Source organism: Mobula hypostoma, chromosome 1 (genome assembly GCF_963921235.1).
Source record: "Mobula hypostoma chromosome 1, sMobHyp1.1, whole genome shotgun sequence".
In the NCBI taxonomy this organism is placed as follows: Eukaryota; Metazoa; Chordata; class Chondrichthyes; order Myliobatiformes; family Myliobatidae; genus Mobula; species Mobula hypostoma.
The window spans coordinates 174,867,685-174,881,891 of NC_086097.1; the positions used below are offsets into that span (position 1 = coordinate 174,867,685).

Consider the following 14,207-nt stretch of genomic DNA (forward strand, 5'->3'; position numbering starts at 1 on the left):
TCAGCTGGTTGAGTGGTGTTGAAGGAACCTTGCACTCAGTGTCAGTAAGACCAAGGAATTGATTGTGGACTTCAGGATGGGGAAGTTGAGCGAACACATGCCAGTAATCATCGCGAGATCAGCAATAGAAAGGGTGAGCAGTTTCAAGTTCCTGAGTGTCTGCATCTCTAACCTGTGTGCAACATATTGATACAATTACAAATAAGACACCACAGTGGCTAATTTTCGTTCAAAGTTTGAGGAGACTTGGTATGTCACTAAGGTCTCTATATAGGTGTACCACGGAGACCATTCTAACTGGAGGGGCCACTGCACAGGAAAAAAGCTGCAGAAGTTTGCAAACTTAGTCAGAGGTGGCATTCATCATTAAGGACCCCCATCACCCAGCACATGCGCTCTTCTCATTGCTTCCATTAAGGAGGCGGAGGAGGCCTGAAGATACACCAGCAACGTTTAGGAACAGCTTCTTCTCCACCACTGTCAGATTTCTGAATGGACAATGAAACCTCATACGCTAATTCACTATTTTTTTCCTCTTTTTGCACTACTTCTTTAATTTAATGATATATGCTTCTTATTGTAATTTACAGTTATTGTGTATTGCAGTATACTAGTGCCACAAAATAACATATTTTATGACATATGCTGGTGATTTTTAACCTGATGTTGATTCTTCCAAAAATTTTTCAGTCCTTTAGTCACTTCATAAAAAAATCTAAGGAATTCCAGATGGTTGTAACGTTATGGAAGCTGTGTAGCAGAGCAAGTGATTCACTGAGAAATAATTGCCACAGTACAGAAATAACTGGGTTTGTTTGGGGAAATTGGTTTGAACCTGTGTGTGGGTGTGTCCACATTTAACCAGTCTGTTCATTTAAAGTGAATAAGCAGGCAGAGTAAGTTACATCTGACTACCCTTTCACCTGGACTCGCCTATCATTACAAAATAGTTTCTTTTGAGCATAAGGTATTCTAAGCCTGCTGTTGTTTTTCCGATTAGTATAAGATTCCACCTTCCCTGATCTCCTATTTATGTATGCAATCACCAAAAGGTTTAGGGTGCCAACCAATCATGAATATGTTGCCATGGGATACCTCCTCATTACATTCAGGTTCAGCAAACAGTTGGGAAGTACTTAGTTGCAAGAGGATTTAAATATTGGTACAGATACCTTGTTTCTGTTATAATGTGAAACTGGAATATTGTATGAAGGTCTGCATTCTATACTGAAGAATTGATCTACTTGGCATAGAAGGAATGTGGGGAAGGTTCATTAGATTAAGTGCTGGGGTGTTGGTTTGTTGCTTGGTCTTGGATGACATTACGAATGTAACGAGAGCCATGTTTTATTTTGCACTTGTACGTATTTCTTATGAATTAAGTTCATAGTTGAAAGTCAGTGCCACTTTTGCAGCCTTGACGGGGGAGTGTGAATCTGGGATCTGAACCTTGCAATAAAAGTCTTCTGTCTGGCAGACAGTTGAGAATAAATATGTTCATCTAGACACGGTGAGTCTTTGGAGTGCCATATTATCCGGGAGGTGTATAGGCGTAGTCGCTGAGAACACAAGGAATCTAGTTAAAGTCATGTTTATTGTCATAGGCATATGCAAGTGTAAATTGATTTGTTATTGTCATATGTACTGAAGTATTGTGAAAAATGTTGTCTTGCATGCCATCCATACAGATCATTTTGTCACATTAGCAATTGAAGTAGTACCAGGCAAAACGATAACAGAACATAGAATGAAGTGTTACAGTTATAGACAAAGTGCAGTGTAGGCAGATAATAATATGCAAGAACGTAATTAGCACCACACACAAAATGCTGGAGGAACTCAGCAGACCAGGCAGCATCTATGGAAAAGAAGTACAGTCGACATTTCGGGTCGAAACCCTTCATTAGGACACTGGGGAAAAGAAAGATGAGAAGTTAGAGCAAGAAGCTGGGGGAAGGGGAGGAAGAAGTACAAGGTGGTAGGTCATAGGTGAAACCGGGAGAGGGGGAGGGATGAAGTAAAGAGCTGGGAAGCTGATGGGTGAAAGAGATAAAGGGCTGGAGAAGGGGGAATCTGATAGGAGAGGGTAGAACATGGAAGAAAGGGAATGGGAAGGAGCAACAGTGGGAGGTGATGAGCAGGTAAGGAGATGAGGTGAGAGAGGAGAATGGGAATAGTGAAGGTGGGGGAGGGGCAAGCAATTACTGGAAATTCAAGAAACCGATGCTCATACCATCAGGTTAGAGGCTACCCAGACGGAATATAAGGTGCTGTTCCTCAACCTGGGAGTGGCCTCATTGCAGCAGTAGAGGAGGCCATGGAATGACATGTCAGAATGGGAATGGGAAGTGGAATTAAAATGGGGGGCCACTGGGAGATCCTGCTTTTTCTGGCGGATGGAGAGTAAGTGCTCGGTGAAGCTTTCTCCCAATCCATGTCAGGTTTCACTGATGTACAGGAGGGAACACCAGATACAGTAGATGACACCAACAGACTCACAGGTGAAATGTCGCCTCACCTGGAAGGACTGTTTGGGGCCCTGAATAGGAGTGAGGGAGGAAATGTAGGGGCAGGTGTAGTACTTGTTCCACTTGCAAGAATAAATACCAGGAGGGAGATCAGTGGGCAGAGATGAATAGAGTAGGGCGTCACCACTAAGCCTCCTCCTGGTACTTATCCTTATGAGCAGAACTCGTTTAACAGCAGGATAGATGCTGTCGTTGCGCCTGATGTAACATCTTTTCGGGCTTTTATACCTTCTGCCCAATGGGAGTGTGGATCAGTGCAAATGTCTCAGGTGGGAGGAGTCCTTGATTTTATTGGCTGACTTCCCAAAACAGCATGAAGTCCAGACAGAATGAAAAGTTTACTTGCAGTAGCATCACAGGCTTATGCCATTAGAGACATTGCATTCACAAGAAGGGCACAAATTAATTGTAACTTGTGCCAGAGGTATGTATTTACTGCCTGACGGTGATGCTACAACAGAATATCAGCATTGATTTTGTAGAATGGCAGAAACAGACATAAGGGGCAAATGGCCTGCTTCTGATCTGTTATGTTCTGAAGGGAGAATGAGGATCTGTTATTGCATTTAGTTGAGGAACAACAATAAGAGGCAGAGTGGAGTCAAAACACCAGTATGGACTGGCTGGGCCAAATGGCCCATTTCTACAATGCATATCTATCACTTTCCAAAGGATTCACTGAATTCACCATCCAGAAGACCAAAATATATGAAGAGAATGATAGCATGAATGTTGAGAATTTTCTATCAAGACCATGTTGGGACCGGAATTCAGCCATCAGCCCGTAACCTCTTCTCTGACGTTCGATCATGACTGATTTATTTTTCCTCTCAACCCCATTCTCCTGCCTTCTCCCTGTAACTTATGACATACTTGCTAATCAAGAATCTATCAAACTCCACTTTGGCCTCCACAGCCACCCGTGGCAATGAATTCTACAGATTTATCATCCTCTGGAACAGAAGTTCCTCCTCATTTCTGTTCCAAAGGTACATTCTTCTATTCTGAGGCTGTACCTCTGTTCTTAGACTTTCACTATTGGGATTATCCTCTCCATTAGGTGGGAGTATCTCAAACAATAGTTACCCTGGAGGTACAAGAGACTCCAGATGCTGAAATTTGGAGCAATACACGAGATGTTGGAGGAACTCAGTGGGCAAGGCAATACCTATCCAGATGAAGAATCTTAACCTGAAATGTTGACCCATTTCAGATGTTACCAGACTTAGTTAGAAAGTTAGGAGGGTGGTCATTTAAAACTGAGAAGCATAGAGGCTGGTAAATCTCTGGAATTCTCTGCCCTGGAATGTTGTGGAGACTAGAACAGGGAAAACCTAGATCAATGTTGCAAGAATGAGAGAATTAAGGACGATGTGGAACAGGTACAGAGGCGGAGGTGAGGCCTAGCGAAGGTCAGCTTTAGCAGGAAGGGTTGGAGAGACTATCCCTGCTGCTGTGTCATAGAGTCATAGAGCTCTACAGCACAGAAGCAGGTCCTTCAGCCCATCTAACCTTATCTCCTGTCTGGTACCTGGACCATACCCTCCAAATCCCTGTGATCCATGTTTCAGTCTGTGCCACCTTGGTCTTCTGCCTAGTTCCATATAGCTGCACCTAGACCACAGCCCTCCCGTTAATATACTTAATCAGACTTCTCTTAAATATTACAATTAAACCCACATCTGCCACTTCCACTGGCAGCTCATTCCACCCTCACACCATCTTCTAAGTGAAGAAGCCGCCCCTCAGATTCCGCTTGAATATTTCATCTTTCACTCTAAACTTATGATCTGTCCCTGACTGAAGGAAAGCAACTGTATCGTTTACCCTATCTGTACCCCTCAAAACTTTGTATACTTCTATAAGATCTTCTCTCATTCTCCTGTGCTCCAGGGATCAAAGTCCTAACCTATTTAGGCTTCCCCTATAACTTGGGTCCTCAAGTCCTGGCAACATCCTTGTCAATTTTCTCTGTCTTGTTAATATCTTTCCTGTAGGTAGGTGACCGGAAGTGTGCACATCCATCAAACTCAACCCCAAGATCGTCGTGTACACCTTTTGTACTCAATGATGGCCAATGTGTCTAAAAGCTCTCTTTACAACCCCGTAATATCTACTTGTGATAACACTTTCAAGAAGTTGTCAATCTGTATTCCCAGGTCCTTTTGTTACAATTGTTTACTTCGGTCTTTATGTACACATGACTATTCCAAAGTTCTGCAGGAGCCTTCAAATTCAAAGTTGAAAAGTTCGAAGTAGATTTATTATCAAAGTATACATACACTATGTCACCACATACAACCCTGAGATTAGTTTTCTTGTAGGCATACTCAATAAATCCAATATTTCATAACAGAATCAACTGGGTCTACAACCAGTGTGCAAAAGACTATAAACTCTGCAAATACAAAAAGAAAAATAATAATAATAAATAAACAATAAATATTGAAAACAGGAGATGGAAGAACTCTTGAAAGTGAGTCCATAGGTTGTGAGAACATTTCAGTGATGGGGCAAGTGAAACTGAGTGAAGTCATCCCCTCTGGTTCAGGAACCTGATGGTTGAGGGGTAGTACCTGTTCCAGAACCTGGTGGTGAATCCTGAGGCTCCTGTACCACCTTCCTGATGGCAGCAGCAAGAAGTGAGCATAGCCTGGGCGGTGAAGGCTGCCGATTTGCTGCATTTCCTGTGGATGTGTTCAATGGTGGGGAGGGCTTCACCTGTGATGATCTGGGCTGTATCCAGTACTTTTTGTAGGATTTTCTATTCAGGGGCGTTGATGTTTGCATATCAGCCTGTGATGCAGCCAGTCAGGATGCTGTCCACCACGCACCTATTCAGGCACTGTAGCACACCTGCTTCACATCTTCAGAAATTCCAGACTAACCCTGTTCTCCAGTGCTGCCTGTCTGGAGTTTTCACGTTCTTCCTGTGACGTACGTGGGCTCCCTGCAGGTGCTCCACTTTCCTCCCACATCTTAAACTGTGCAGGTTGGTGAGTTAATTGTCTTTCGTAAGTTGCTCTTCATGTGCAGGTAAGAAGTATAATCTGGGAATGAGGGAGGAATTGAGAGAAAAGTAGGGAAGTGGATTTCAAGGAAAAAAAATTGTGAGGAACAGGAGTGGCATGGACTCACTGACTGAATTTCTGCTTCTTAATCATAGTGAATGGTTTTGTCTCAGAGGTGAGCCTTGCATGAAGTCCACATCCTGGAGTATCTAACTCATGCGGGGAAGTCAGGTTATTAGTCAAAGACGCAAGCGATTCTGCAAATACTGGAAATCTTGAGCAACACCCACAAGATGCTGGAGGAACTCAGAAGTTCAAGCAGCATCTATGGAGGGGAATAAACAGTCAGTGTTTAAGCCAGAGGCCCTAACTTGAAATAACAGCTGTTCATCTCTCTCCAGAGATGCTGCCTGATCTGCTTGAGTTATTCCATCATTTTGTGCATGTAACACTGTATCTGGGATTTCACTGAAAGGAAGAAACACTTGCATTTCTATAGCATCTTTCACATTATTACAAAATGCTTTACAGCTGTTGGATTCTGATGCTTTTAATCCAGGGTTTGTTTCAAAGTCAGGAAAGAGGCACAAGACTTGTTGCTTCATGATCGTTTTACTAAGCTTTAATAGAATGAAGAAAATTGAAAAATGGATAATGGATAATGATACAGGTCTATTAAGTGAAGGGAGAGAGAAAATGAAAGATATCATAACCTCATGGTCAACTCTTTTTATACTCCATAGCTAAGAAATATTCAATTCAAATTTGAAGATAATAATTAACCAATCAGATTCAAATAATACAACACTGGAGAAGCTTCCAGAGCTTTCCAAAATACAAAGAACTGTAACCATTAGGGGACACACTGAACAACGACAGATACATATTGTGACCACTAGGAAACACACTAAACAATTACATGTATATAAGTGGTTATGTAAAATACAAACAGACTATTAATTGTTAAGATGCAAAGAAAATAACAAGTAAGCAGTCTAATCCAATAACTCCTCATTGATTCTAAATCACACATTTAGAATCACTACATCTGAAAATTCAGAGGCAGAAAGCTTGTGGTATCCTTAATAGGTGTAAAATAATCGAAAGCTTCTTAAATTAAGACCAGAGGCTATATATTCTTCATGGCATTCATAGGGTTATGTAACGGTTAGGCTGATTATTAGACACACTTACCTGAGTTTGAACTATTCTATTAATGCTCACTCTTATACAAGTAAAAAAATGTAAAATATGTTAAAGTATATTAGTACTCATTTTAAGTAGGCAAGAATTGGCAAAAAAATAACAACTAATATTAGAATAAACATAATATCCAATCGTTGTTGATTTGTTCAAAGTCTTCTGGCTGTTTAGGCACTGTGTGAGAGGTTGCTAGCACGTTAACCACAGCATTTGTTATCCTCATCTGGTTCCACTTTAGCTCGCTTGCAGTGACTGATGTGCATCCACTTATTTTTGCTTTCTACTTTGACAGCCAGGTTACTTAAGGGATTATGTCCTTCCCATCGAGCTCCCATTGGTTCCTTATACAGTGCTTAATCACCATTCACCAGGAATCAGGTCCTTCTGTTGGATCATGTCAAGTAGCAGAACCTGTTGAGAAGCAGACTGGACAGCTTGAGTTAATTTCACAGAATAGTTAACTAAACTATTTGCCGTAATGTGTACATCAGCCTCTCTGAGATTCATGGCTCGCAATGTTAACATCTCGAATGGATTTAGTTTCGTTTTCTTGTTTAAGGTTGCTCTGCTGCTACATAAGGCCTTGGGAAGAGCCGTAGGCCATGGTACACTTTCCTCATAATACTTAGTCATTGCTTGATGTCACATTCATTCATTCAACTTGTCCTGATGACTCTGGGTGATGTGGACGATGAAATAAACATTCAATGTTCATTAGTCTACTTAATTCCTGTCAAAGCTCCCAGTGAAATGTATTCCTTGGTCAGAGTTGATATGACACAGCCAGATGAAGACTTTTGAAGCATTGCTCATGGTGCAAGGAGCTCAACAGTCAATTTCCCCACAGTTATCTCTTCCAGCATTGTGACATAGCAGAGAATTCGTTTTATTGAGACACATGCAACAGATGCTGGAACCTGGAGCAGCAAACAGCCTCCAGCAGGTCGAGCAGCATTTGTAGAGGGGAAAGGAACCGTCAATCAGTGTAACTGATTGAAGGATCAACCAAGACACGAGAGAGAGCTCCTAGTCAGAACAGTGGGATGGTTTGTACCCACCTGAGATGTCAGAAAAAATCAGTACCCTTGAAAATGCAGCAGTCCTACAGTCTAGCACTGGACTTGTCAGCCTGTGCTCAAGATGGGACTTGAACCCACAGCCATCTAACTTGGATGCCAGTTTGGTACCAATTGAGCAACAGATGAGATGTCGGCAGAGTATACAGTCACTATTTTATGAGCCTAGTTATTCATAAGATGAACAAAATGGTGTATTAACATGTTAACTACATTCTCAATTCTCAGTTGGGAGGTTATGTGAATCACAGTGTGCTGTAACTGGGGCACATACATTCTATTACAAACATACTTAATCTTAGAACATAGAATGAACAGTACAGCACAGAAACAGTTTCCTGGGCCCACGATATATGTGCTGACCATGGCACCCAATTAAATCTCTTCTGCCTGCCCATATCCTTCCATTCCCTGCCTGTTCATGTGCCTCTTAATCACCACTATCATATCTGCTTCCACCACCATATCTCGCAGCTCATTCAGGAACTCACCCCTCTGTGTAATGAAAACTTGCCCCCACATCTCCTCTCCTCTTAAATGCATGTCCTAGCATTTGACATTTTTACCCTGGAGAAAAGATACCGGCTGTCTATGCCTCTCATAATTTTATAATCCTCACTCAGATCTTCCTTCAGTCTCTGATACTCCAGAGAAAACAACCTAAGTTTGTCCAACCTCTCTTCTTTAGTTAGTATTCCCTCATTCTGGCAGCATCCCCATGAACCGCTTTGACACCTTCTCCAGAGCCCCCGCATCCTTCCCGCAATGGGGTGACCAGAAATTGTGTGATACTCCAGAGAGCCAATGAAAGCAGTGGTTATGCTCAGGGAATGGAGTGATGTGGAGGACAGGGACATTGGGAAGGGGAGGGAGATGTGGTTGGGAAGCTAACTGTGTTTAGTACTCCTGTATCCCATGTGTACTGCTGTTGGAAAAAACCATGAAGTGCAATTACATTTTAAAACACTTCTTTAAAAATTTTAATGCATAAAGACATATTTATTGAATGTTTTCACCTGACAAAAAGAGTTTTTAATTTGCTGACAGACTTTTGATAGTGTCATTGTGTTTTCTTGCTCGTAATCCCACAATTTTTGTTTCCTCTGCCACAGAAATATACACACGTCCGATTATTATGTCAAGAAAGTCTAACACCTTATTACAAGAGCAAGCTATGGTGGTGTGGAATCTTCCTGATGGGATTGGGTGAACTGGGGAACTTTGCTGCCTATGGTTTTGCACCGGCTACTCTGGTTGCTCCTTTGGGATGCGTGTCCGTTATCGGTAAGGATGACCTGCTGTCTGAGGAACGACCAGGGCAGGGGAATCAGGAGCTATAGAGTAGGAACTGAAGGGCATCCTTGTAAAACCATGAGAGGCATAGACAGGTAAATACACACAGTTATAGAAAATACAGAACATTACAGCACAGTACAGGCCCTTCAGCCCATGGTGTTGTGCCAACCTTCTAACCTACTCTAAGATCAGTCTAACCTTTCCCGCCCACAGAGACCTTGATTTTCTATCTAAGAATGTCTTAGATATCTCTAATGTATATGCCTCTACCACCAACCCTAGCAGTGCATTCCACGCACCGTGTTTAAAAAATATCATACCTCTGGCATTGCTCTTATACTTTACTCCAATCTCCTTAAAATTATGTCCCCTCGTATCAGTCTTTACAACCCTGGGGAAAAGATGCTAGCTATCCACTCACTATATCTCTTCTCATTTTATACACCTCCATCAAGTCACCTCTCATCCTCCTTCACTCCAAACAGAAAAGCTAGAGAATATTCTCATTAATTATTTAATTTAAAACACACTGGATTTAGAAAGCTGGCCTCAGGAAAAGAATGATTGGATAGTCATCAAGAATAGCTGTGGTTCACTAAGACCCTAACATTTTCCAGGAAGAAGTAGGACACAGTGGTACAGTTAGTAGAGCCTCTTCCTCACAGCTTGAGTGACCGAGGTTCGACTCCAGCCTCCGGTGCTGTGTGTGTGTGGAGTTTACATGACAGTGTGGGTTTCCTCGGGGTGCTCTCATTTCCTCACATGAAGGTTGGTTAGTTATTTGGCTACTGTACTTATCACTTGAGTGAAGGTGAGTGGTAGAATCTGGGGAGAGTGAGGGGAGAATAAAATGGGATTAATGACTGATTAGTGTAAATGAGTGATTGATGTTCAGCACGGACACAGTGGGTTGAAGGGCCTGTTTTTACGCTGTATGACCATAGCAGTGAATATACCTGGTGTCCAAAGAGTGCAGGCACAGGTGCTGATGAGACCAAAACAGATGGACTGGGAGTCATACCATGCGGATGGATTTTAATTGCCCCCAACAACCTTCTGCAAGGCGACAACTGCCCCAAAGGCCTTCCTCTCCCCTCTTCAAGATGCCAATGTGGTAGGTCAGATTAAAAGTAAAAGCTTGCACTTAATGCACGCAAAATGTCCCAACCTTGGAATATTTGTAATCCTAAATTGACTTTGCCAGTTAAAGACACATGAAACCGAGACCTTGTGGGTGAAAAAGACCCCATTGTGAGATTTCACAGCAGTGTTCCTCCCTGTATTCTGGGAGTACTTTATTCTGTTGGACACTAAACTGCTAGTGGTGGCATTTTGGAGATTGTCAAAGGCATGGAACTGAATCACCCCCACCCCACTTCCCTCACACAGATAGGCCCCTGCTGGCTATTTACAAACTGGGATTGAAGCATGGCGCAGCTCTAGTGAAGGTAACTCCGCCCCAGGTAGTCTGCGTGGCCCCCAGAGCATTCAAACCATGGTTTTAATCAGTCCATTGCTTAAAAGACTGTTCCTAACCACTTATCCAAATTAAATTGAAAAACAGTTTCCTTCGATAAGTTGCTATGGTGATGAAGAATTTAGGAGATGAAGCCTGCATTTATACAGCAATGCCACATCATAGACTCCCTAATCTACATTGAAATTTTAATATTTATGTTATTTTTAGGTTTAGATTATCCAGGCGAGTTGGGAATGAGGTTGGGGATATTTTAGAGATTGTTACTAACTTTCAGCGAAATGGGAGAGCCTTCAGAGAGAGGGATGACACCTGGAAAGGAAGATGCCTTTGCATTGTACTGTACATTTCATGGTCTAAAGATGCTTCAAGATGATTTGGCTGATAAAGTTGTTTCAAAACAATGAAACAATAGACTTCTCTTGGTCCCTATCCTGTCACAGACTGTTCTCTTTACCATCCCTCTTCTCCTCTAGTTTGACTAGGTGAGGGGTCTCAGTCTGAAAGATTGACTGTTTATTCCCCTTCATAGATGCTGCCTGACTTGCTGAGTTCCTCCAGTATTTTCTGTATGTTGCTCAAGATTTGTGGCTACCACATAATCTCTTGTTTTCATGTTTGACTTCAAATTTTTGCAAAAGCTATTGACCCGAAGTATTAATACTGTTTCTTTCTCCAAACATGCTGCCTGGCCAGCTTTTTCTGTTTTGTTTAGGTTGTTTGGAAGTATTTCACAATGTGCAATGTCGGGTGTGGTCTGCAGATAAAGGATATGGTGCAGGAGCAGGGATTGGCCATTTAGATCCTGGTTCCTGCTAGGCCTTTCAATAAGGTGGGAGTGGTTCAAGCTAATATGGGAATGGTTTAAACTAATATGGCAGGGGAATAGTTCACAAGAGGCAGGATAAATATGTCCCACAGAGGAAGTAGTTTTCAAATGGCAGGATTGGTATCCATGGCTGACAAGGGAAGTTAAGGATTGCATAAAAGACAGAGAGGGCATGTAAGGTAGCAAAAGTGAGTGGGAGCTACACACATCAAAGTTGCTGGTGAACGCAGCAGGCCAGGCAGCATCTATGGGAAGAGGTGCAGTCGACGTTTCAGGCCGAGACCCTTCGTCAGGACTAACTGAAGGAAGAGTGAGTAAGGGATTTGAAAGTGGGAGGGGGAGGGGGAGATCCAAAATGATAGGAGAAGACAGGAGGGGGAGGGATAGAGCCAACAGCTGGACAGGTGATTGGCAAAAGGGGATATGAGAGGATCATGGGACAGGAGGTCCGGGGAGAAAGACACGGGTGGGGTGGAAAACCCAGAGGATGGGCAAGGAGTATAGTCAGAGGGACAGAGGGAGAAAAAGGAGAGTGAGAGAAAGAATGTGTGTATAAAAATAAATAACAAATGGGGTACGAGGAGGAAGTGGGGCATTAGCGGAAGTTAAGAGAAGTCAATGTTCATGCCATCAGATTGGAGGCTACCCAGACGGAATATAAGGTGTTGTTCCTCCAACCTGAGTGTGGCTTCATCTTCACAGTAGAGGAGGCCGTGGATAGACATATCAGAATGGGAATGGGAGGTGGAATTAAAATGTGTGGCCATTGGGAGATCCTGCTTTCTCTGGCGGACAGAGCGTAGGTATTCAGCAGGTGTTCACTGCTACCAACCTTATAGTTCCCGCACCCTGCACTTCCCATTTCTACCTCCTACCCAAGATCCACAAACCTGCCTGTCCAGGTAGACCCATTGTCTCAGCTTGCTCCTGCTCCACTGAACTCATTTCTGCATACCTCAACACTGTTTTATTCCCCCTTGTTCAATCCCTTCCTACCTATGTTCGTGACACTTCTCACGCTCTGAATTTTTTCAATGATTTTAAGTTCCCTGGCCCCCACCGCTTTATTTTCACCATGGATGTCCAGTCCCTATATACCTCCATCCCCCACCAGGAAGCTCTCAAAGCTCTCTGCTTCTTTTTGAATTCCAGACCTAATCAGTTCCCCTCTACCACCACTCTGCTCCATCTAGCGGATTAGTCCTTACTCTTAATAATTTCTCCTTTGGCTCCTCCCACTTCCTCCAAACTAAAGGTGTAGCTGTGGGCACCCGCATGGGTCCTAGCTATGCCTGCTTTTTTGTTGGCTTTGTGGAACAATCCATGTTCCAAGCCTATACTGGTATCTGCCCCCCACTTTTCCTCGCTACATTGACGACTGCATTGGTGCTGCTTCCTGCACAAATGCTGAGCTCATTGACTTCATTAACTTTGCCTCCAACTTTCACCCTGCCCTCAAGTTTACCTGGTCCATTTCTGACACCTCCCTCCCCTTTCCAGATCTTTCTGTCTCTATCTCTGGAGACAGCTTATCTACTGATGTCTACTATAAGCCTATGGACTCTCACAGCTATCTGGACTATTCCTCTTCTCACCCTGTCTCTTGCAAAAATGCCATCCCCTTCTCGCAATTCCTCCGTCTCCGCCGCATCTGCTCTCAGGATGAGGCTTTTCATTCCAGGACGAAGGAGATGTCCTCCTTTTTTAAAGAAAGGGGCTTCCCTTCCTCCACCATCAACTCTGCTCTCAAACGCATCTCTCCCATTTCACGCATACCTGCTCTCACCCCATCCTCCCGCCACCCCACTAGGAATAGGGTTCCCCTTGTCCTCACTTACCACCCCACCAGCCTCCGGGTCCAACATATCTCCGTAATTTCCGCCACCTCCAACGGGATCCCACCACTAAGCACATCTTTCCCTCCCCCCCCCCCCGCTTTCCGCAGGGATTGGTCCCTACGCGACTCCTTTGTCCATTCGTCCCCTCCATCACTTCCTACCGATCTCCCTCCTGGCACTTATCCTTGTAAGCGGAACAAGTGCTACATATGCCCTTACACTTCCTCCCTTACCACCATTCAGGGCCCCAGACAGTCGTTCCAGGTGAGGCAACACTTCACCTGTGAGTTGGCTGGGGTGATATACTGCGTCCAGTGTTCCCGATGTGGCCTTCTATATATTGGCGAGACCCGACACAGGCTGGGAGACCGTTTCGCTGAACACCTATGCTCTGTCTGCCAGAGAAAGCAGGATCTCCCAGTGGCCACACATTTTAATTCCACGTCCCATTCCCATTCTGATATGTCTATCCACGGCCTCCTCTACTGTCAAGATGAAGCCACACTCAGGTTGGAGGAACAACACCTTATATTCCGCCTGGGTAGCCTCCAACCGGATGGCATGAACATTGACTTCTCTAACTTCCATTAATCACCACCTCCCCTTCGTACCCCATATTATTATTTTTTCTCTCTCCTTTTTCTCCCTCTGTCCCTCTCACTATACTCCTTGCCCACCCTCTGGACTCTTTCCCCCCGCCCTTTTTTTCTCCCTAGGCCTTCCGTCCCATGATCCTCTCATATCCCTTTTGCCAATCAACTTTCCAGCTCTTAGCTCCATCCCCCCCCCCACTATCTTTTCCTATCATTTCGGATCTCCCCCTCCCCCTTTCAAATATCTTACTATCTCTTCTTTCAGTTAGTCCTGACGAAGGGTCTTGGCCCGAAATGTTGACTGTACCTCTTCCTAGAGATGCTGCCTTGCCTGCTGCGTTCACCAGCAACTTTTA

At 43.7% G+C, this 14,207-nt stretch overlaps 1 protein-coding gene across 4 annotated transcripts in view; it reads left to right on the top strand.

Annotated features, from left to right (window-relative positions):
- LOC134352609 (NIPA-like protein 2) overlaps nucleotides 1–14,207 on the top strand; it is a 111,364-nt gene that overhangs the window by 54,732 nt on the left and 42,425 nt on the right. For all 4 annotated transcript variants that reach the window (XM_063059923.1, XM_063059908.1, XM_063059914.1 and 1 more), the window contains one exon: nucleotides 8,931–9,102. In XM_063059923.1, coding sequence (XP_062915993.1) covers nucleotides 8,931–9,102 — 172 coding nt within the window. The remainder of the gene's footprint in view (nucleotides 1–8,930; nucleotides 9,103–14,207) is intronic.